Source organism: Euprymna scolopes, chromosome 10, assembly GCF_053919585.1.
Source record: "Euprymna scolopes isolate OS-2025 chromosome 10, ASM5391958v1, whole genome shotgun sequence".
Lineage (NCBI taxonomy): Eukaryota > Metazoa > Mollusca > Cephalopoda > Sepiida > Sepiolidae > Euprymna > Euprymna scolopes.
This window is the reverse complement of record NC_136491.1, coordinates 18651135-18672621: the sequence shown is the minus strand read 5'-3', so window position 1 is coordinate 18672621 and position 21487 is coordinate 18651135. Positions and strand designations below refer to the sequence as shown.

The following is a 21487-nucleotide window of genomic DNA, read 5'->3' as shown; positions in this document are numbered from 1 at the left end:
AGCGAATAATAGGTTCTGAATAATCAAAACATGGAAAAAAAAAAAAAAACTAACATAAGGCAAACGAACGATGTTAATGTAAAAAAAGAAAAACGAATGTTAAAACCAAAAAAAATGTGAAAAATGACTTAAATAAGCCTGTTTCGATATTAAAATTTTAAAAATCTGTGGCTACCCGGCGAAGTAAAAAAAAAAAAAAAAAAAAAAAAAAAACGAACGTTATGTGAAAACTGGCTTAAATAACACTGGTTCAATATTTAAATTTAAAAAAAAATCGAAAAAAAAAGACATCTCACACCACGATTCGAACCCAAAACATTTAGATTACGAACCAACGCGCTAACCAACTGAGCTAATGCGACGTACATCAAATTTAGTCAGTTCTTCAACTATTTAAAGTAAATCAGGTCATGACGTCATCTGACGCATGTGTAGAACCAGTCCTCGTCACGAGAGGATCGTTTTTGTTACCCCCCCCCCCCCCCCGTCGCAAATTGTCGATTTCGGGGTTAAAAAATTAACGTTTTTGGCCAATTTTTCGTGCGAAGGATGGAGCTTCAATATGATACCGAGTTTGTGAATTTTTGTTCTGTCTGTCCAAAGTTTTTAGCAGACATACAAACATACATACATTTTCGCTTTTATATATACTAGCGGGGGGGTACCTGGTGATGCCTGGGTGTCTTGAGGTAAATCAAAACTCCGGGGCGGGGGGGGGTTTTAAATAATAATAAAAAATGTTTTGGTAGGTGAGTATGAGAATTGAACCTGTACCCTTGAGTTGGAAATTAATGTGCGAAAAAAAAAACAGGCAACATTAACCATTAGGCCACCGCGACATACAATATACACAGGTTTGAATTTATTTATTCAACTATAAAAGCAGGGGTGCGCAATAAAAGTTAACTCTGCTGCTTCCATTCGACCTAATTAAGAAGGTCAAATAGAAGTCACGCAGCGTTTGGGTTTGTTTACCCAAATTTGACTGTTTTTTTCCCCCAACAGATGTGGGGAGGGGAAAGCAGCTCCCAATTGTCCAGATTGAATAGCAATTGTCTGATATACAAGATTGATCAAAGCTGATTGCTTCTGGACGTTTTTCCCGGCGCAATGCCGGTTTGAATTTAGTTTCACTTTATTTATACTAAAAAGTCCAATCAACACGCGAGAAGCCAAAATAGCAATAATTTTGTAAAAATCGACATAAATAAATCTAGACGCTACATGCATTCTCAAATCCTACATCTTATTATCTACGGCCTATATAAACAGTTCTAAGCAATAGTACCCCCCCCCGGGAGCATGTGCGAGAAAAGCCTTTGTGAGACATACACGAAATGGTCACACATATTTTGCCTTTTATATATATATATATATATATATATATATATATATATATATATATATATATATATGTGTGTGTGTGTGTTTTTATAGAAAGCTGTACGTGTGTGTGTATATATATATATATATATATATATATATATATATATTATATAAATAAATAAAATCTTTCTACTGCTTAGGATGTTATTTACATTTAAGTAAATAACAGTTCTCATATAGCTCGATAGTGCAATACTAAAGCTATAAATATCTTAGACACCACTTTACAAAGAACAGACGCTCATATTGTTAGGCTTTTATTGATAACAAATTATGTACAGCAGTTTTGACCCAATGTTGGCATACAAGTATTATATTATTACTAGCATTTCAACCCCGCTTTGCTCAGACCCTATGTACTGTTCATAACTTGCCCTACGTGTGAATACACTTTATGTAAGATTTCAAATGTTTAGACCAAAATTTGTCTGAGTAATTTCATAGAGACCGCAGAGGTCAATTTTATTTAACTTTGACCCCAATTTTGACTCGTTAAAATTTATTATTTTGGTCTCAAATCAAAATACAAAGTTTTACCCATCTCCAAGTTACCTACATCTAAAATTTTAAGTGTTTAGACCCAAAATTGGCTGAGGAATTTGGTAGAATCTTCAAAGGTCAACTCTTTCAACTTTGACCTCTTGGCAGCCAAATTTTCGCCCCAAAACTGATTAAAATGCTTGCCGCATGCCTGAATACCCATTATTTATAAATTTCAAATGTTTAGACCCAAAATTGGCTGAGTAGTTTGCTAGACACCGCAAAGGTAAAAAATTTTTAACTTTCATCCCTTGGCAGCTCAAATTTTCGATCCAAACCGATTAAAAAGCTTGCCCTATCTCTGAATACCATTTTAGGTAAAATTTCAAATGTTTAGACCAAAAATTGGCTGAGTAATTTGGCAGAGACCGCACAGGTCAATTTTTTTTTTTTTACTTTGACCCCAATTTTGAACCCCTTAACATCTATTTTTTGGGGGGCTCAAATCAAATTATAAAGTTAGATCCATGTCCAAGTAACCTACATTTAAAATTTCAAGTGTTTAAACCCAAAATTGGTGGAGGAGTTTGGTAGAGTTTTCAAAGGTCAAACCGTTGAACTTTGACCCCTTAACAGCCAAATTTCTGGCAGAAAACCGATTAAAAAGATTTTCCCAAATCTCAGTAATCCTTATGTCAAATCTTGAGTCTCTAGACTGAAAATTGACAGTTATTTGGTAGGCAAATGTACACAAACACACACAGAGACATATTATATACCTGTATGCCAACATTAGGCTGAAACAGTTGTACGCAAGTTATTACCAAATGGAAATGACCAACAATATGAGTGTCTGTTCTTTTTAAAGTGGTGTCTTTAATATCTTGTTAGATTTTCAAAGGCACACCAAAATAGCAATATGTCTGACATAGTGATACTTGATTTGGAGTAGCTTATTTTTTAAATTTTTATATCCTTGTGTTATTGAATATAGTTCATTTAGTATTTTTTCTGCAAATACTTATTCTGACTAAGAATACTTTTAGAATAGGGATATTTTGGCCTACTAACTTAACAAAATAGGAGTTCACAGCCTTAATTAAAAATTAAAGTTTTGATATTTCCTATTTTAGCAATTTAATTATTTATTTCAATTGTTAATCTATAGTATAAATCTCACCTGTCTGTTTAAATATGTCTGCCTAAAACTTTCAACAGAGGCAACAGATTTTTACAAGATCAGTATCGTTTCGAAGCTCGACCCTTCGGACGACAAATATTGAAAAATTGGCCAAAAACATTAATCTCTTCACCCTCAACTGGGCACTTTCCTACAGGGATGGGTCACTTTTTCCACCGATACTTTCATAAGTAATCACCTCTTTTTGATTGTCTAGCCTTAATTTAAACCCACGTCACTTTCGGTTTGGCGATGGGCACAGTAGCCTACGCATTACGTTTTTTCCTCCTTCGTGGTACAAATTCGAGCCTGCCTGCCTACTACCACGTTTTTTTTTTTGTTGCTCAACACACACCTCCAAACACCTGAGCAACGCCGGGCACCCAGGCTAGTGATAAGTGTTAAAATATTTTTATTCCTCCCTGGATCCCCATTCCTTCAAAATAGGCACACTTAAAACAAAAGTTATGTTATCGATTTTCCAAACAGAAAAAAAAAAAACAAAGCAACTGCCAACATTTATTAAAAAAGTGATTTTTTTACTCCTAAAATACTTCATCTTCTTACCTTTTGAAGTTCACTGATGACGTTCAACAATTCTTTTCGTGTCATATCTTCATAATCCTCTACAATAACACCGAAAACAAGTCTTCATAAAAAATGAAAGCAAATTGCAAGAAACATAACTTTTTTTAAAAACAATGGATCTTTTCATATTATTTGGACTACTCTTCTCATCTTGAGTGTCATTTTCACAACGTTTCAGTCGATGTAACCTCAGACCTTCTTCACGTGTATTTTCTCAAACTCAAGAATTTGCACACAATTTCAAATGGGACCCTTTATTTACTTTAGAGGAATAGCATGCTCTTTTTCTGTCAGCCATGATGGATAGAGGCCATAAAAAAATTTGCAATTGTATTTTTTTCATTTGCCTGCACTGAGGACTGAATCTTTAACCTTCAGGAGAATATCACTTTATAATTGAATTTTTCCAAGTATTCTAACGATTGTATCACAATCCTTGCATGCTACCCCGTGAAGTAAATAAAGGGTTCCATGTGGAATTCCATCCACATTCCTGAGAGAAACCTTCTACAAGATACACGTGAAGGTCGGAGGTTACAATCGACCAAAACATTATGAAAATGACACTCGGGACGAGAACAGTAGTCCGATGAATCCAAATAATACAAATAACCATTCCTCGTTTCAAAAAATTCAGAAACGTGAAAAGCAGTTTATCTATGTACAAAAATATATATATATATCTTTAGAGATTTATGTCTCCAACTTAATTTGCTATTAAATCACCTGAAAAGGGTTGATATGCCGTAAATGACAACAAACAAGTTTTCAAAGTTATTTACACCCAATCATTTTATTGAAGTTAAAACATTTATACCTTAACAAAATTAGTTGGAATTTTATAACAAGTTGGTTCAACAAATAATTTGATAAGCAAACGATATTTTAATAAATAAATTTAACTTTTAAAATGTTACTAAAAAATAAGTTTAAAAAAAAAATACAAATGGCATACTTAAAAAAAAGTGAAAGTAAAAATATGCCCGGGCAATGCGAGATATACAAGTAATAATTTGATACGGATGTGATGAGATCATGATCCTCACCCTCTCTCAATCTGATACATGACAATATTAAAAAGAAAAAACATGGGTTTTACTTGCATAATGGGATGAAGTAAATATATTTATTTATATACAAATAAATGCACATTGGTATTTATTATAGAGTGGAAAATAGTTGTTGCCTTTATTATTTTATGTATAGGCATATATATATATATTCAAGCACATTTGATTGAATATATATATATATATATATATATATATTCAAGCACATTTGATTGAATATATATATATATATATATATATATATATATATATATATATATATTCAAGCACATTTGATTGAATATATATATATTCAAGCACATTTGATTGAATATATATATATTCAAGCACATTTGATTGAATATATATATATATATATTCAAGCACATTTGATTGAATATATATATATATATTCAAGCACATTTGATTGAATATATATATATATATTCAAGCACATTTGATTGAATATATATATATATATATATATTCAAGCACATTTGATTGAATATATATATATATATATTCAATCAAATGTGCTTGAATATATATATATATATATTCAATCAAATGTGCTTGAATATATATATATATATATATATATATATTCAAGCACATTTGATTGAATATATATATATATCAGAGGCGGTAGCACTCTCTATATAGGGATGGCCCGTACACGCCTATATACGCCTACAAAACAAAACTATCCAAATCTCAACTAAAATCAACTTATAAGTTTCAAAAAGCACATATTCTTACAGAGAAGTGTCTTACGAATCCAGCGAGTGTCAGAACGTCGGTTAAAATATCAAAAGAGAGCAAAAAAAAAGGGTACAAAAATGGCCAATTGTTCTTTCTTTTGAGACGATGTATCTCGGTGTACGAACGGTCTCTGACAACAGTTCAAGCATCAATCGACTGCTCTTTACACGGAGAAGGGCAGTGACCCATCGCTTTTTAGCTAACTCCATAATTAAATAAGATTACGTGTAATAACAAGTTTTAAACACTATATACCCAATGTAGACAGACCACTTCGAACACGGAACTTCTCTCAAAAGGGACAGCTCCAAATAATACACCGGAAGCTCACAGACGTTCCAGTTTGCCAGTGGCCTATATTTCTTGGACGCTGAATATTTGAGGTGAACGTTAAGGTTTTTTCTTTAAACAGTAACCCACCAGCGTTAATGAAACCACGAAATCTTTATCTCAGTTGATCAAAATTGTTATAAGAGTAACCTATCAGCAAGTACGACGTCAAAAAACAAGGTTATAAAAACAAATAATTCTTCAGATTTTGGACTGTAAAATATGTACAAAATGTCAATGCTGTGACCAGGATTCGAACCTAAGTTAGCACGGCCACAACGTGGGGTCCTAACCTCTAGACGATCACGGCTAACACTGGCGTCTGTCGCTCTTGGCAGAAAGACACATGACTACTGTCAAACTATTGAAAAATAAGGAGGAAACTTGAAATTCTCACGCATGCGCAAAAATACACTATAGCAACCATTGTTAAATGCAGCTGAATCTCTTCGCTCGCTAAGAAAAGTAGATCAGACCAGTTCTTCTAAGAACTCATCAAACGCCAAAAGAAATAAGTTAAATTAACCGCAAAAGAAACTGCAAGAAAGTCAAGAGAAATTTAATAGTGAAGGTATGAACATTTTAGAACTTTATAATACTCTAACTGTTTTATCAGAGAGGCGGTAGCACTCTCTATGTAATATAGAACCGATGGAGGACCAAGAGGCAACTCCTAAGGCCCAAAGACCTAAAACCCAGCAGGAAGCGACCTGCTACTAATGGAGGCGGCAATGAGCCGCCTCCTAAAAAAGACAATACTATCATGAATGTAAGTTTAAAAATAAGACTGTAAGTAAAAATACTAATTAACAAGAATAAAAAAGCATTGGAAATGCAAAAGGATATAGGGATGGTATGCCAAAAAGTATACAAACAAGATAGCTATGAAAGGCTAGGCACATGGAAATAGAATTGCATCCAAAGTATAGCCCTATAGCTTTTTACAACTGTAATGATGGCACGGAACGAAGATTGGAGAAAAGCTATAGGGCTATACTTTGGATGCAATTCTATTTCCATGTGCCTAGCCATTCATAGCTATCTTGTTTGTATACTTTTTGGCATACCATCCCTATATCCTTTTGCATTTCCAATGCTTTTTTATTCTTGTATATATTCAAGCACATTTGATTGAATATATATATATATATATATATATATATATATATATTCATTCATTCATTCAAGCAAGCACATTTGATTGAACACAGTTCTTTTTCCGATTTTGTTGGATAATTTTAAAATTCACTGAGCAATCTTTTTATTTCAACCGCTGTTTGTATATAATGGCGCCCAAAAGTTGTGGTTCGGTTATATTCTTCTCAAGCACTTTCTATCGGTGCATCCGATCGTCGTCAGGAGCGATTGTTGTTGTCATTTTCTTTATTGAGGCTTGGTGTATTTATAGTTATTTTTTATTTTTGGCGGGGATTATAAAGGTGGGGTGCACAATGGGTAGGGGTGAATGATAAAAACCTACAATCGTCTGACATTAAAAATATCTTAACTAAAAATACTAAAATTTGATACCTTAACAATTGAACATGAAGACTAAAATTATTAGAAGTTATACTAATTTAAAACTACAGCCCCTTGTTAACCAGATCTCATTTAATATTGGGACAAATATACACAATATATAAAATATAAAATAAGTAAATAAAAAAATAATTCGCCCCTACCCATCCTACTCCCACCTTTTATAACCAATAACAAACAAACAAACAAAAAAATAGAACTAACCATAAACACAAAGCCTCAATAAAGATAAAGTAACAGATAACGACAATCGCTCCTGACAACGATCGGATGCACCGATAGAAAGCGCTTGAGAAGAATATGGCTGAATAACGACTACTGGGCGCCATTATATACAACATGCCAGCCGAAATACAAAAGACTGTGTATACACAGTGTATCACAAAAGTGAGTACAACCTCTAACATTTCTTCAAATATTTAAGTATATCTCTTCATGGGACAACACTGAAAAAATGATTTCTTGGCACAATAAAAAGTATTATCAGCAGCATATATGGGCATGGAGTTTACCAGAACTTCACATGTAGCCATCAGAACCAAACATGGAGTTTACCCCTCACATGTAGCCATTAGAACCAAACAAATTAAATTTCATCTCATCAGACCATAGGACATGGTTCCAGTAATCTTTGTTGACTTGTCTTCAGCAAACTGTTCGCGGGCTTTCTTGTGTATAGCCTTCCAAAGAGGCTTCCTCCTGGGGTGACAACCATGCACACCAATCTGAGGAGTACAAAAATAAGTGTGTCATGCCTACAGTCAAGCATGGTGGTGGGAATGTCATGGTCTGATGCTGCATGAGTGTTGCAGGTATTGGAGAGTTCACATTTCATTGAGGGGAAACATGAACTCCAACATGTACTGTCAAATACTGCAGCATGGCATGATCCCTTCCCACCAGAAACTGGGTCGCAGAGCAGTGTTCCAGCATGACAATGACCCAAAACACACATCCAAGACAACCACTGCTTTACTGAAGAGGCTGAGGGTAAAGGTGATGGACTGGCCAAGCATATCTCCAGACTTGAACCCAATAGAACATCTTTGGGGCATCCTCAAACAGAAGTTGGCGGTGCACAAAGTCTCAAATATCCGCCAGCTCCACAACATCGTAATTGAAGAGTGGAAGAGCATTCCAGTGGCTAAATGTGAAGCTCTGGTAAACTCTATGCCCAGGAGAGTAAAGGCAGTTTTGGATAATGATGGTGGCCACACAAAATATTGAGCGTTGACATGTTGTATGTTAATATTGACAACTTTTTGTAAGGTGTGTACTCACTTTTGTTGCCAGGGATTTAGCTTTTAATGGCTATATTTTGAGTTATTTTGAGGGAAAAATAAATTAACTCTCTTATATGCTGCAGATAGACTACTTTTCATTGTGTTAAAAACTTTTTACAGTGTTGTCCCATGAAGAGATATACTTCAATATTTGAAGGAATGTGAGGGGTGTACTCACTTTTGTGATACATTAATATAGATATATATTCAGTATTTACATCAAGAGTGCTCAATATATGAGTAGAGTTAGTGGTTGTCTGAAAATATATTTATGGGAAGTACATTAAACAGAAACGTTTGTTTCATTCCTATGGGAAATCATCAGACTAATATATGTCCAAAAAGTCACTGAAGGGCTTTCTTTTAAATTTGTCTCTTTATTTTTCAGTGACTTCTTGGACACCTGATATATTATTTTATTCAATTAAGCTAAACAAAGTTACTATGAGTCGCTTCAATAAATCTTCTGTTTCACTCTAAAAAGACATCGTCAGGTGACAATAAGCCTGTGGTCTAAGGCTTGTCCTTTAATCTATATGATAACTAGCATGGGTGCCCGGCATTGCCCGGGTGTTTGAAGGTGTGCTAGCAAAAAAAAAAAAAAAAAAAAAAAAAGTGGGAGTAGGAAGGTAAGCTCGAACCCGTACCACGAAGGAGGAAAAGAATGGGGAAAAAAAGTGACGTCTTTGCTGTTACGACCACCGCCAAAACAGAAGTGACGTAGGTTTAAATTAAGGCTAGACAATCAAAAAGAGGTGATTACTTATGAAATTATCAGCGAAAAAAGGTGACCCATCCCTGTAGGAAAGTTCCCAGTTGAGGGTAAAGAAATTAATGTTTTTGGCCAATTTTTCAATATTTGTCGTCCGAACGATACTGATCTTGTAAAAATCCGTCCCCTCTGTCGGAAGTTTTAGGCAGACATGCAAACATACATACATACATTTATATATTGGTAGCTCAAATTTTCAACCCAAACCGATTAAAAAGTTTGCCCTATCTATGAATACCCTTTATGTAAAATTTCAAATGTTTAGATCAGAAATGGTCTGAGTAATTTGGTAGAGACCACAGAGGTCAAATTTTTTTAAAACTTTGACCCCTATTATGACCCCCCCCCCCCCCCGTAACATTTGTTTTGGGCTCAAATCAAGTTATTAAGTTAGATCCATATCCAAGGAACCTATATCTAAAATTTCAAGTGTTTATACCCAAAATTGGCGAAGGAGTTTGATAGAGTTCTCAAAAGTCAAATTGTTGAACTTTGACCCCTTAACAGCCAAATTTCTGGCCGAAAATGGATTACAAAGATTTTCCCAAATCTCCATACAAATTTCGACTCTGTAGACTAAAAATTGACAGTTATTGTGTAGGGAAATGTACACAGACAGACACACACACACACACACACACACACACACACACACACTTTTATAGATATATAGATAGATTAATGTCATATGCAATAATCATTAAACAAATGTTGACCAACATAAAATAAAAAAAATGAGACAAAATGAGATTTTCTTTTACCGTCAAAAAAATCCATTTCTTCATTCTTGTTGAGTTCAATTTTGTCTAAAGCCTGTTCTAAATCTTTTTTCAATGAATGATTTTCAATTTGTAGTTGTTGAACATTTTCGTTCAGATGTAAAATTGTTTCGCTCAAGGTTTTCACTTTGTTCGGCCCGTATTTCAATTTGGCAGATCTGGATTTTCACAAAAAAAAAAGTCAAATAAGTTCAATTCGTTCAGATTACTCGGATTATTAGACTACTTTTCTCATCTATGGCGTAATGGATAAAATACTAAATAAAATTCAGTTCAAAGTGAAACTCTTCTCAGTGTGGATAATGCTAAGAAGACAGTTCAAAATTTAAGACTTCTACCTGGTCATATCTGAGAGAATAAGAACATGCTATTCCCATGGATTAAATGAAAGGTTCTGTTCAAAATCCCATACAGATTCTTAACTTTAACTAAAATTTGGACAAGATACACTTGAAGAAAGTCAGTAATTACAAAACATGAAAATAACATTTGTGATGAGAACAGTAGTCAGAATGATTCAAATTATCAATCCTCATCTCAAAAATTGTACCTCATCAAATTGATTCATTTCATTCTTTTGTTTCATTTTACTTCAGTCGAAGTTCTCAGAATCAAGGGACCTCCCTTCCTGAGGCTAACACTTGATCTATATATGAGATAACACTTGATCTATATATGAGATACATAGATATTTGAATATTCTATTAAAATTCTCTTACTTTTAAAACACGGAGTTAATAAAGAAATTAAGAACCTTATTTTCCAATTAACCATTTAAATAAGTTATAGCATATTTTTTCTTGTGATCTATTGGTTTTATTGAATTCCAGGACAAAAATTCATCTAGTCTCACGGAGTATCCAGCTGTGTGCTGTTACTTGAGGTTATTACCTCACTTGGAGAAGGTACACCATTCCTTGTAAAAGTTATAATCCAAAAGTCACATAAATTGATCAAGTATGTGGGTTATTCGTGGCAAGATCTTATTTGAGACACAAATTTTATCTGATTTGAATATTTAGTTAAGGTTTTTTTTGTATGGAAAAGTATCTTAATGCCAAAACCCTGTAGCAGGCAGCTCGGCATTGCCCAGTCGTAAAATATGCATTAATATTATATTTATAGAGATATATTATATTTAACGGAAAGAAACTGAGACATGTGCATGCGAGTATTATGTTTTTTCTAAACAGTTCACTTCTTGTAAGTATAAAAAATACTCTGAGATCGAAACCAAAATCTAAATACAGTGAATCAATTAACTAATCTACAGAAGGAAATGATATGTTCGTTTTGAAGAGTTACTTACCCTTTTGTGTGAAGTTGACCATTGCAATTTTGAAGCCGGACAATCTCTTGGTAGAAAGTCTCCATTTGAACTTTTAATTCTTCAATTTTTGTTGTCTTCAAATCACTTTGAAGTTTGCTGCAATGAATAGAGAAAAGAGAAACAATTAGTACAACTAAAAAAAAGAAACAATTAGTACAACTTTAAAAAGAAACAATTAGTACAACTCAAAAAAGAAACAATTAGTACAACTCAAAAAAAGAAACAATTAGTACAACTCAAAAAAAGAAACAATTAGTACAACTCAAAAAAGAAACAATTAGTACAACTCAAAAAAGAAACAATTAGTACAACTCAAAAAAGAAACAATTAGTACAACTTAAAAAAGAAACAATTAGTACAACTTAAAAAAGAAACAATTAGTACAACTTAAAAAAGAAACAATTAGTACAACTTTAAAAAGAAACAATTAGTACAACTTTAAAAAGAAACAATTAGTACAACTTAAAAAAGAAACAATTAGTACAACTTAAAAAAGAAACAATTAGTACAACTTTAAAAAGAAACAATTAGTACAACTTAAAAAAAGAAACAATTAGTACAACTTAAAAAAAAGAAACAATTAGTACAACTTAAAAAAAAGAAACAATTAGTACAACTTAAAAAAAAGAAACAATTAGTACAACTTAAAAAAATAGAAACAATTAGTACAACTTAAAAAAAGAAACAATTAGTACAACTTAAAAAAAAGGTGTATATTTAGAATTACACTTATTCAAAAAACAAAAAAATACAGAAAAATCTTTCAATGTACATACTCGTCACAGGACGAACATGTTATATTCCAAAAGTCACATAAATTGATCAAGTAGTTTTTTATTTAAGAAAATAAAACTTTAGGATTTTTAGCAATTAAGTATTTTTGGTAGCCTTTGATGATCTCTTACTTCTGGAAAAATAGATAAATCTCAATAGTCAAATTGAATTGTCCGCCCTTTAATTTTAATGCATCCTAAAAAAGAATTTTTTTAAATGGTGCTTACTGGCTATCCCAACTAATTCGTTATAAGATTTGATTTTCTTAATTAAAAAAAAAGCAAAAACAATACTTGATCAATTATATGATTTTTGGAATATATCTTAGTTCCATAATTTACATCATAAAAATTCTTCCGTATTTTTGTTTTGTTTTTTTAATAGGTCAAATTCTAAATAAAAACCAAAGAATTAAAAAAAAGTTCCCCTTAAGAAATAAAAAAAAAATAAATAAATAAATAAACGTAATGGAGAGATGTTTTGTCTTTGAAAATTAATATCCAATTATTTTTTAATATTAACGATGTGTTGAAGGCTAGCCATGATGAGAACCAATTTGATGCATAACTTAGATTCAAATGATTTTCAAATTAAAAAAAAATAATTGAAAATTCAAACGTTTTTATTCTATCAATTTTTTTGTCTGATTCTAAATTTTATTAAAATCCAAAATATGCTGCCATATGTGATATCCTTATGATTTCTATAGTTACAAGAGCGGATACAAGTTATATATATATATATATATATACAAGTTTATATATATACTAGCATACTGCCCGGCATTACCCAGTCATAAAATATGCTTGAATATATTTTGATTTATGCATTTTCATATTTATTATTATTATTATTATTATTATTATAGAGCAAATTCTCTATTGATTATTATATTGTACCTATTATATATATAGTAATGATTTAAAAAGTTACTCCAGCCACAGTAAACATTTTTTTTCAATTGGAACCCCTTAGCAGCTATTTTTACCGGCTAAAAACCAAATTGAAAGTGTTCCTAAAGTCCAAATACCTTATATATCAAGTTTCAAATCTGTAGACCAAATATTCAGAGAGAAATTTGGTAGTCGTTTTGCTCACATCGACAAAAATCACATATATATATATATATATATATATATATATCAGTATGCTAGAATATTTTCATCCTAAATTCTATGCAATTATGCACAATGTAGAAACTATGCATAAATAGAATTAAGCATAATAGTTAAATGAAATCAATCATCAAATAAGAAACCATAAAAATGAATAATTAATTTTTTTTTCGTTTTTCAAAGGAATGTTCAACTTAGTTAACGTTTATGCAGTCGCTCGCATTCCATGACTGAGTATATTAAGAAAGTTTGTTTTAATAATTTTAAATAGAAAAAGTAGGCTTTTAATATCAATGTCAGAGCAAGGGAAAAAAATTCACTTAAACAGAGTACCCAACTGCATTGATTGACTTGCTGCAGTGGTAACACTACACTTCCAGCTCCTTTCTGCAAGACTGATGGCCCAGTTCAAATCTTTGGACCAGATTTCCAGCTTGAGAGGAATTGATCGGAGGTACAGTTAAAATTTGAAGGATCGATTAACACTTGTCTCTGAAAGAAAGCTTTCCTGAAAAAGGTAATGCTGAAGTGTGAATTACTTACATCTTCCCTGCCATCCTTTACCGACTAGTCATACTTCCTCTGTCTGCAACCCACCTCAAGGTTTTCTGGTACTTTCTGTCTTTGCTTCTCTGGAACAGAAGGAGGCACTAAGTTCACAGAAAGGTTTATATCCAACATTTTGAAGATTGGCGAATGCCCAACTTGACGTGCCATTGATATGCCGTAGAGTGGCTTCCCTGAATTGCATCTTGACAGAGGGATCTGTGTGGAACCCTGAGGTCAAGAGCAGCTTTTCAGATCTCATTCTCAATCTCTTTGGTCAAGGGTTGGTGTAGGTCAAATGGTGAATCGCACTTCTTTCAAAGAATGCTGAATTTCTTGGTCATATGACTTTTCTCAGTCTTTTAGAAACTCGGCTAAGGATCTTTATCCTGGGCCCCCAAATTAAGAGATTAGAGCATTCTTGTAATGATCCGGTCCCTGTTGATTTTGTGACGGGAGTTTAGTTCTGTGTAGTTCTAGGGGGTCCATCCTCCCAGGCTTTGCCTTCTCTCTTTGAGAAGGGGTTAGTTTATTGCTAATCGCCAGATATGCCCTCACCAAGAAATACATAGGCACTATTTGCAAGTCAGAGAGCCCCTCCTCAGGGGTGCTGACTTCTCAATTCCACTTTCCAACCCTGGTGTCTAAGTTCTTGCAGTGGGAAAGAACTAAACAACCTTTTAGAAAGGAATTCCATGCCTGCACTTTCACTTATGTGTACAAAATTTGACTCCTCAACTGCTTTTAATTCAATTTCTTTTTTTTTTAATCAGTTGGTCTCTACACATGCAAATTAGTTCCACTCATAAAAATCTGCAATTATGAAAAAAAGTTCTATTTTCTCATGAAAAAATCTAATCTGTTTTGGAGCTGATAAGTTTTCTTGTTCATCTCTATTGTCACACTTACCTGAATGCATTTTCTTTGTCTTTTAATTGAGTCTCTAATTTCAGAATCTTTTGTTTCAGGCTGTGAATGGCCTACAAAAAAAAAAAAAAAAAAGATGAAAAACTTCAGCATTTTTCATCATCTGGTTGATGGTGGCAATACAGTAGAACCCTAGAATACATTTTTTTTGGGTTACAATGTTTTTCCGGACCCTGGTTATGGTATTTTCCCTGCCTTACGGCATTATTTATATGTTATTTTATTATATACATGTGTATTATATACGTTACTGTATTTTGTTACTAATTTTTAATGCCATATCCCAGGGTCCTACTGTATTTTTATTTTTAATTTGTATAATATATATTTATATCAATTTATAAGTAAAATAAAATATCTTTATTCTCATATTGAATAAAATTTAACCGGAGTACTGATTTTATCCTCGTTCCCATGGAATTCCCAGAAAGTTTGTAAATGACTTAAATTCTGACAAAGAAACCAAGTGTTACAATTTTCAATGATCGCCAGTTTTTGCATTTTTCTTCTTTCTCTTTTCAGCCAATCCAAAATTTTCAAATTTTAATGAAATACAGAACCCTGGGATACAGTGGCCCTAGGATACATGTTTTTCAGGTTACAATGTTTTTCCGAACCTTAGTTACTGTATTTGCCCCGCCTTACATTGTTATTTATAATGTTTTTTTTATTATATACATGTGTATTATATACTGTACTTTATTTTGTTACTAATTTTTATTGCCATATCCCGAGGTTCTACCGTATTTGAAAAAGAGCTTCAAGTTTTCTAATTGATTTGTTTGATTGGTGAACGTTTTCAATGTGAAATTCACTCTGAAATAATTTTTCTTATTAAATTTGGAATAATTTTTCTCTTTAAAGTTGAGGGGTTTCATCAGGGAAAAAAGCCTTTGCAAAGCAAATCCCACAAGTTTCAGAAACCTGGACTTATTTTTTTTTTTCACACTAGAAGATACGACTTTATTTAAGTAAAATACTTAATATCTACAATTACTATAAACTCGCTCGTATTGAATATGTGGCTAACTTGCTATCTATAACAAACCTCGGAATATAGTTTGCTTTACTTTCAATTATATATGTACCTGAAATATACAGTGATCTTAGATACGTCACTATGTCTTTCTGATTAGATACACAATGCTTTGTGCCTGACCTAATTGACTGTCGTTAACTACGAATTCCGACGCGCCACGTAATCTTATTATGGTAGAAGCACCCCTCTCTTGCGTGCTACGTATATCCAATATATTCATTTCCTCCAAGACGACTGCCATTGTTTGATTTGCATGTTAAATAAATAAAAAAGAAAAAAAAAATGAATTTTTTTTTTGTCTCTATAACTAAATTTTACTTGACTATAAATTCTAAAAATTAATACTCCTGTATTCTGTAAGTTAATCCTCTCCTAAACACTACGTCTACCCTACTCCCCAAGCTGCTACTAACACTCATACATTACACACGCTTAATATAAAGTCATTTTGTAACGCGTTATCCTATTCCTAAGCCAACATATAAATAATATAAAAAAAAAATTTCTAAATTTAAAGGAAAAATATTAAACCATATCTTAACTCTTTCCAACTGTTGCAAATATATGCATGAACTTTTACACACCCGCTCCTCCAGTAACAATGTAATAGTAATGTTCCTTAATCACTTTGAGGAGTATAATTTCTCAGTAGACATAACATTTACATACTAACCCAGTAACATTAACTACTCACGCGGGGTCACAGAAATACCTAGATTAGGACCCAGGCGCGGGGTAAACCCTCTCGGTGCTGATGGACTCGTAGATCTTCCCAGGTCATCCGTCTAGGAGAAGGAAAACTCTGAAGCTAAACCTAAGGGGAGGGCGGCTCCTCCATTCTTAGATGACATCCTTCCTAGAGCTGGTGACTTGAACAAATTACTGGTCTGCAAACCTAAACTGCTTAAAGAGTAGATAGGCACTGTCTATCGCCCGGATTCCATACTCCTTCTTTGCCTATTAGCCAGGCGTAGAGGTCGAAGCACAGGGATTCAACAGAAACACTCAGTGGTCGACCTTGTTTCCTGACTAGGGCAATGACCGCCGATTTCCCCCACTCCCGACACATTCCATCCTCCTCTAAACTGGGCAGTTGGGAGTGCTTGAACATCATAATGCCAGTACAAGTAGATTGGGTTGACCATCGTCTGATGAGTTGAGGGTATCGGATTTTTAGTTCCTGGCTGCTGTTCCCGACTGGTAGTACAAGAGCCTTAACTTTTTGGTAGCGCTTAGAGCGGCTGCTCCATCAACAGTTGAATAATATTGGGATGTTTGTAGTGCCATGTCGCGCATGGAAAGGGACCCAGCAATCATCCCCGGTGGGCTTTCCTGAGGCCACGGTCCTAGTAGATGGAAGGTCAGCTAATGGTCTACTTGTGTTGCATGCCTGCTGTTCTGCATAACCAATTGTTCAGCACCCCTTACCTAAACTGAAACTTTAAAAAAATGACAGTACAATCTAAAATTACGCTTAAACCAGGACAAAACTCAAAGAAAATCAAATTGTCTCCTCCCTTCAGGCTTGTATTTACTAACATCCGTGGGCTTAGAACTAATTTAAATGATGTTGAAGCATTTCTCCTAACAAATACCCCGAATATCTTAGCACTAAGTGAGACTAACCTACACTTCTCCATCCCCTCTAACTACTTTAACATGCCCGGATATCTCCCACTCTGCCGCAAGGACTCTGACAGACATATGCACGGGCTTGGATTCTATATTTGAAACACCCTCCCCCTGACTAGAGAAAGAAAATTAGAATCGGACGATCAAGCCTTTATGTGCTTTAGACTTAACATGCAACATAATATTAGTTACTTTCATTTTCTCTACCACTCTCCCTCGACCCAGGACTGTACCCTAATAAACAAAGTCTCTGACAGCATACATACAGCACTTTCCTCGACACTAGCGCACAAATTCATGTATTTGGTGACTTCAATGTCCACCACAGTAACTGGCTTGGATTCTTTAATTACACAGAAGCAGCTGGTACCACAACACATAGCTTCTCTACATCTCATTCCCTATCACAGACGGTTACGTTTCCAAACCATTTCCCTGACCAGCAAGAGCAACACGCATCACTTTTAGATCTGTTTCTGACCACAGTTCCTGATGATTGTGTTACGAACGCCCACAGCCCACTTGGGAATGCTGATCATGTAGTGATAATAGTTAAAATCACCCTAAACTCTAGAGCCAAAATGGAAGAGCCATTGCTCAAAACAACAAGATATTATAAAAAGGCTGACTGGGAAGCCATCAGGGATCTCATTAGAGATGCCCCATGGCAAAATATCTTTTCACTTCCTGCTGAACAGTGCGCAAATGAGACCACTGAATTGTTCAAAACAGCAATTGAAGCACATGTCCCCACGTGGAAATTTTATAGTAAACCTCACTCTCCCCAATGGTTTACTTCCACATGTGCAGCTGCCATCGCGCAAAAATAGAGACCGCTAAGAGAGAATTTACTGAAACCATCCAAAAACGCATCGAAGCTCAGAAATTAGGAACCCGTGACTTCTGGAAAATCTACAACAGTGTAGTAAATAATGGGCAATCAACAATTCCCCCACTATCCAACAATCATGAAGTTGTTTGCTCAGCAACCGAGAAGGCTAACATGCTTGCCAGTCGGTTTGCCTCCAACTCCACACTAGACCCTGCTAACCACCCTCTCCCAGAAGACTTTTCTTTGCGGACAGACGCCACACTCGACAATCTGAAAATCACCCCTTCTCAGGAGCATGCCATTATAAAAAATCTTGACACTGCAAAAGCATGTGGACCTGATCTCATCCCGGCTGTGCTATTAAAAAAGTGCTCCGCCGAAGTAGCTCCAATACTCTCCAAACTTTACAACAAATGCCTTAATGAATCTTGCTTTCCTGCCTGCTGGAAAACTGCTTCTGTGGTACCAGTTTTCAAGAATTCTGGCGAAGGTACTGACCCAGCAAATTATCGCCCAATTAGCCTCCTCCCACTTTTTTCCAAAATATTTGAGACCATAATTAACCAAGCTCTAGTCCATCACCTTACAGATGCTAAACTTCTTACCGACCAACAATATGGATTTAGGCAAGCCCGTTCCGCAGCAGACATTCTAACTGTAATCTCTGAGCATATATACCATTCACTTGACAAAGCAGGGGAGGGTAGAGCGGTAGCTCTAGATATATCTAAGGCTTTTGACAGGGTATGGCACGAAGGTATTCTCATGAAAATCAGATCATACGGTATCACTGGAAGAATACTTAACATAATTAAATCCTTCTTAGATAAGAGAAAAATCCAGGTTGTTCTCGATGGCCATACATCTAAACAATATGATATAAATGCGGGAGTGCCTCAGGGGTCTATCCTTGGACATCTATTATTCCTAATATTCATAAATTACCTCCCTGACAAAATTGTCTGTGAGATGGGTATATATGCTGATGACACCACGCTCTATAACAGACATGACAGGGAAACAAATGAACACATATCTAAAGAAATGGCAGAAACACTAGAGGATGACCTCCAATCTGTAGTGGAATGGAGACAAAAATGGATGGTCGCATTCAATGCTGCTAAGACTAAACTGGTTTCCTTCAATAACTATAAGAAACCTTCTCTGCCACCAATAGCAATGGCCAAAGACTCTTTATCTGAAAGCACATCTTTTAAACTCCTCGGCCTAACGTTTACAGGAAACATGAGTTGGAACAATTACATTGAGAGCACTGCCAGGACCGCTGCGAAAAAGGTAGGTTCTCTCTAACGTGCTAGAAAGCTACTGACCCCTGAAAGTATCCTGTACCTCTATAAGGCCACCATTCGCTCATGTATGGAGTATTGTTGTCATATTTGGGCCGGTGCATCTGCTACTAGTCTCTCACTCCTAGACAAGGTTCAAAAGAGAGTCACCAACCTAATAGGTCCTGAACTATCATTCAAGCTTCAGCCTCTGTCCCATCGATGCAATGTAACATCCCTCTGCCTGACAAGCAGTACAATCTCACCCCTTCACAGTAGAGATCCCTAGATGTAAGAGAGCCTTCTACTCCAGTAGTTTCTTCTCCAGGACAGCTAGACTTTGGAACTCCCTGCCAGGTTCCTACTTCCCCAACTGTACTGATATGCAGAAATTCAAGTGTAATGTGAACCGACATCTTGCTGCCCAACTCCCCACCTAGTACCCCTGTAGCCTGTGTCCCTAATAGTAGCCCCCTACATCAAAGTGGCAATGTGCCTTGTTTGGGGTGAAAATGTAATAAAAAAAAGAGAATGGGTGCGAGGGGTGCCTAAGCATCTGCTTTTTTACTCCTGCTTTAAAAGTGTCCTTTTCAGAGGAATGTATTATAGGTCTATGTCCCACCGTTTTTTTTTTCACTTGAGCGTCTTCCCTGAAAAAGTTCCTTGCGCGTCACTGGTTTTCATTCAATCAAATGTAGAAATTCAGAAATGTAAAAGAGTATAAACGTGAGACAAGCCAAGTCTTGAGCGAGAAGACAAAGAACCTCAGGCTAATCACATCCATTGGTTTGCTCAACAAACTGAAGCATCCCAAGAAGCCAAACATTCTCTGGTTCTTTTCACACAAAAAGAACTTCTGCTAGGATCAGGTGCACAACAGTCAAAACCATAGCTAGATTGCCACAAATAACAGGGATGTGCCCAGGGTGATGAAAAGAAAGTTTCCGGCTATGGCTATGGTCTTTGGTGTAGTTTCAAGTGAGGGCCACATAATGTCGCCTCTCATCTTCAAAATCGGCTTGAAAGTCAACACCAAAGTGTACCTGGATGTGCTTAAGAGTGTGATGATTCCCTGATGCAATCAGATCGCCACTGGCAGACCCTGGGTGTGGCAGCAGGACTCGGTGCTGAGCCACAAGTTCAAAGAAACCCAGGCTTGGCTTCAGAAGGGGTGTTAGGACTTTGTACCCTTCTCTCCCGACCTGAATCCACTGGACTACTTCATTTAGTCATACGTCGAGAACATCACCAACTTGACCTCTCACAACACCAAAGCCAGCTTGATCGCCGCCATCTGCCGTGTATTTGAAGAGCTCCCGCTGGCACTTGTGAAAAAGGCATGCTCTCAGTTCCGGACCCATATCGAGATAGTGATTGAAGCTGAAGGCAGTTACATTGAATAGATATCAGCTCCACTAAATAATCAAGTTACCTGGATTGATATTTTCAATAAAGGTTTTAAAATAAAGCTGTAGTGTTTTTTTTGTTTTTTTTTTTTTTTTTTTTTAGGGCGACACTTTTATCTTTTCAAAAGTTATATAACAAAAGTCGAAACTTACAGCGGATGAATTTGGATTCTGGTCTCTCAAAGTTCTGTGTAGATCTTCATGCTGAGAAAAGAAAACCAAATATTTAACAAAATAATTGAATTTCCTCAAATCATACAAATAAAACAGATTGTTCCATTATGGGTGAACAGTGTGCTATGCTAAATGGGTGTTTCCAAACTGGGGTTCATCCCTAAAATATTAAAAGGCAAAAAGACGCATGAGTCAAAGAAAGGTTGAAAACTATTGGGTTAGACTTAGTTTAATTAGATTAGATTTAATTAAATCATTGTGAGGTCAGACATGAAATG

The 21487-nt window shown here is 35.0% G+C and overlaps 1 protein-coding gene across 2 annotated transcripts in view; it reads right to left on the bottom strand.

Moving 5' to 3' along the window:
• The window catches only part of LOC145285831 (IQ domain-containing protein E-like), a 101958-nt gene that overhangs the window by 2298 nt on the left and 78173 nt on the right, over positions 1 to 21487 (bottom strand). The window contains exons 6-10 of one of the 2 annotated variants that reach the window (XM_080134266.1): positions 21189 to 21239; positions 14823 to 14893; positions 11458 to 11574; positions 10131 to 10306; positions 3614 to 3672 (exon numbers count right to left, since the gene is read on the bottom strand). In XM_080134266.1, coding sequence (XP_079990392.1) covers positions 3614 to 3672; positions 10131 to 10306; positions 11458 to 11574; positions 14823 to 14893; positions 21189 to 21239 — 474 coding nt within the window. The remainder of the gene's footprint in view (positions 1 to 3613; positions 3673 to 10130; positions 10307 to 11457; positions 11575 to 14822; positions 14894 to 21188; positions 21240 to 21487) is intronic. The other variant, XR_013869078.1, reaches the window with a different exon arrangement.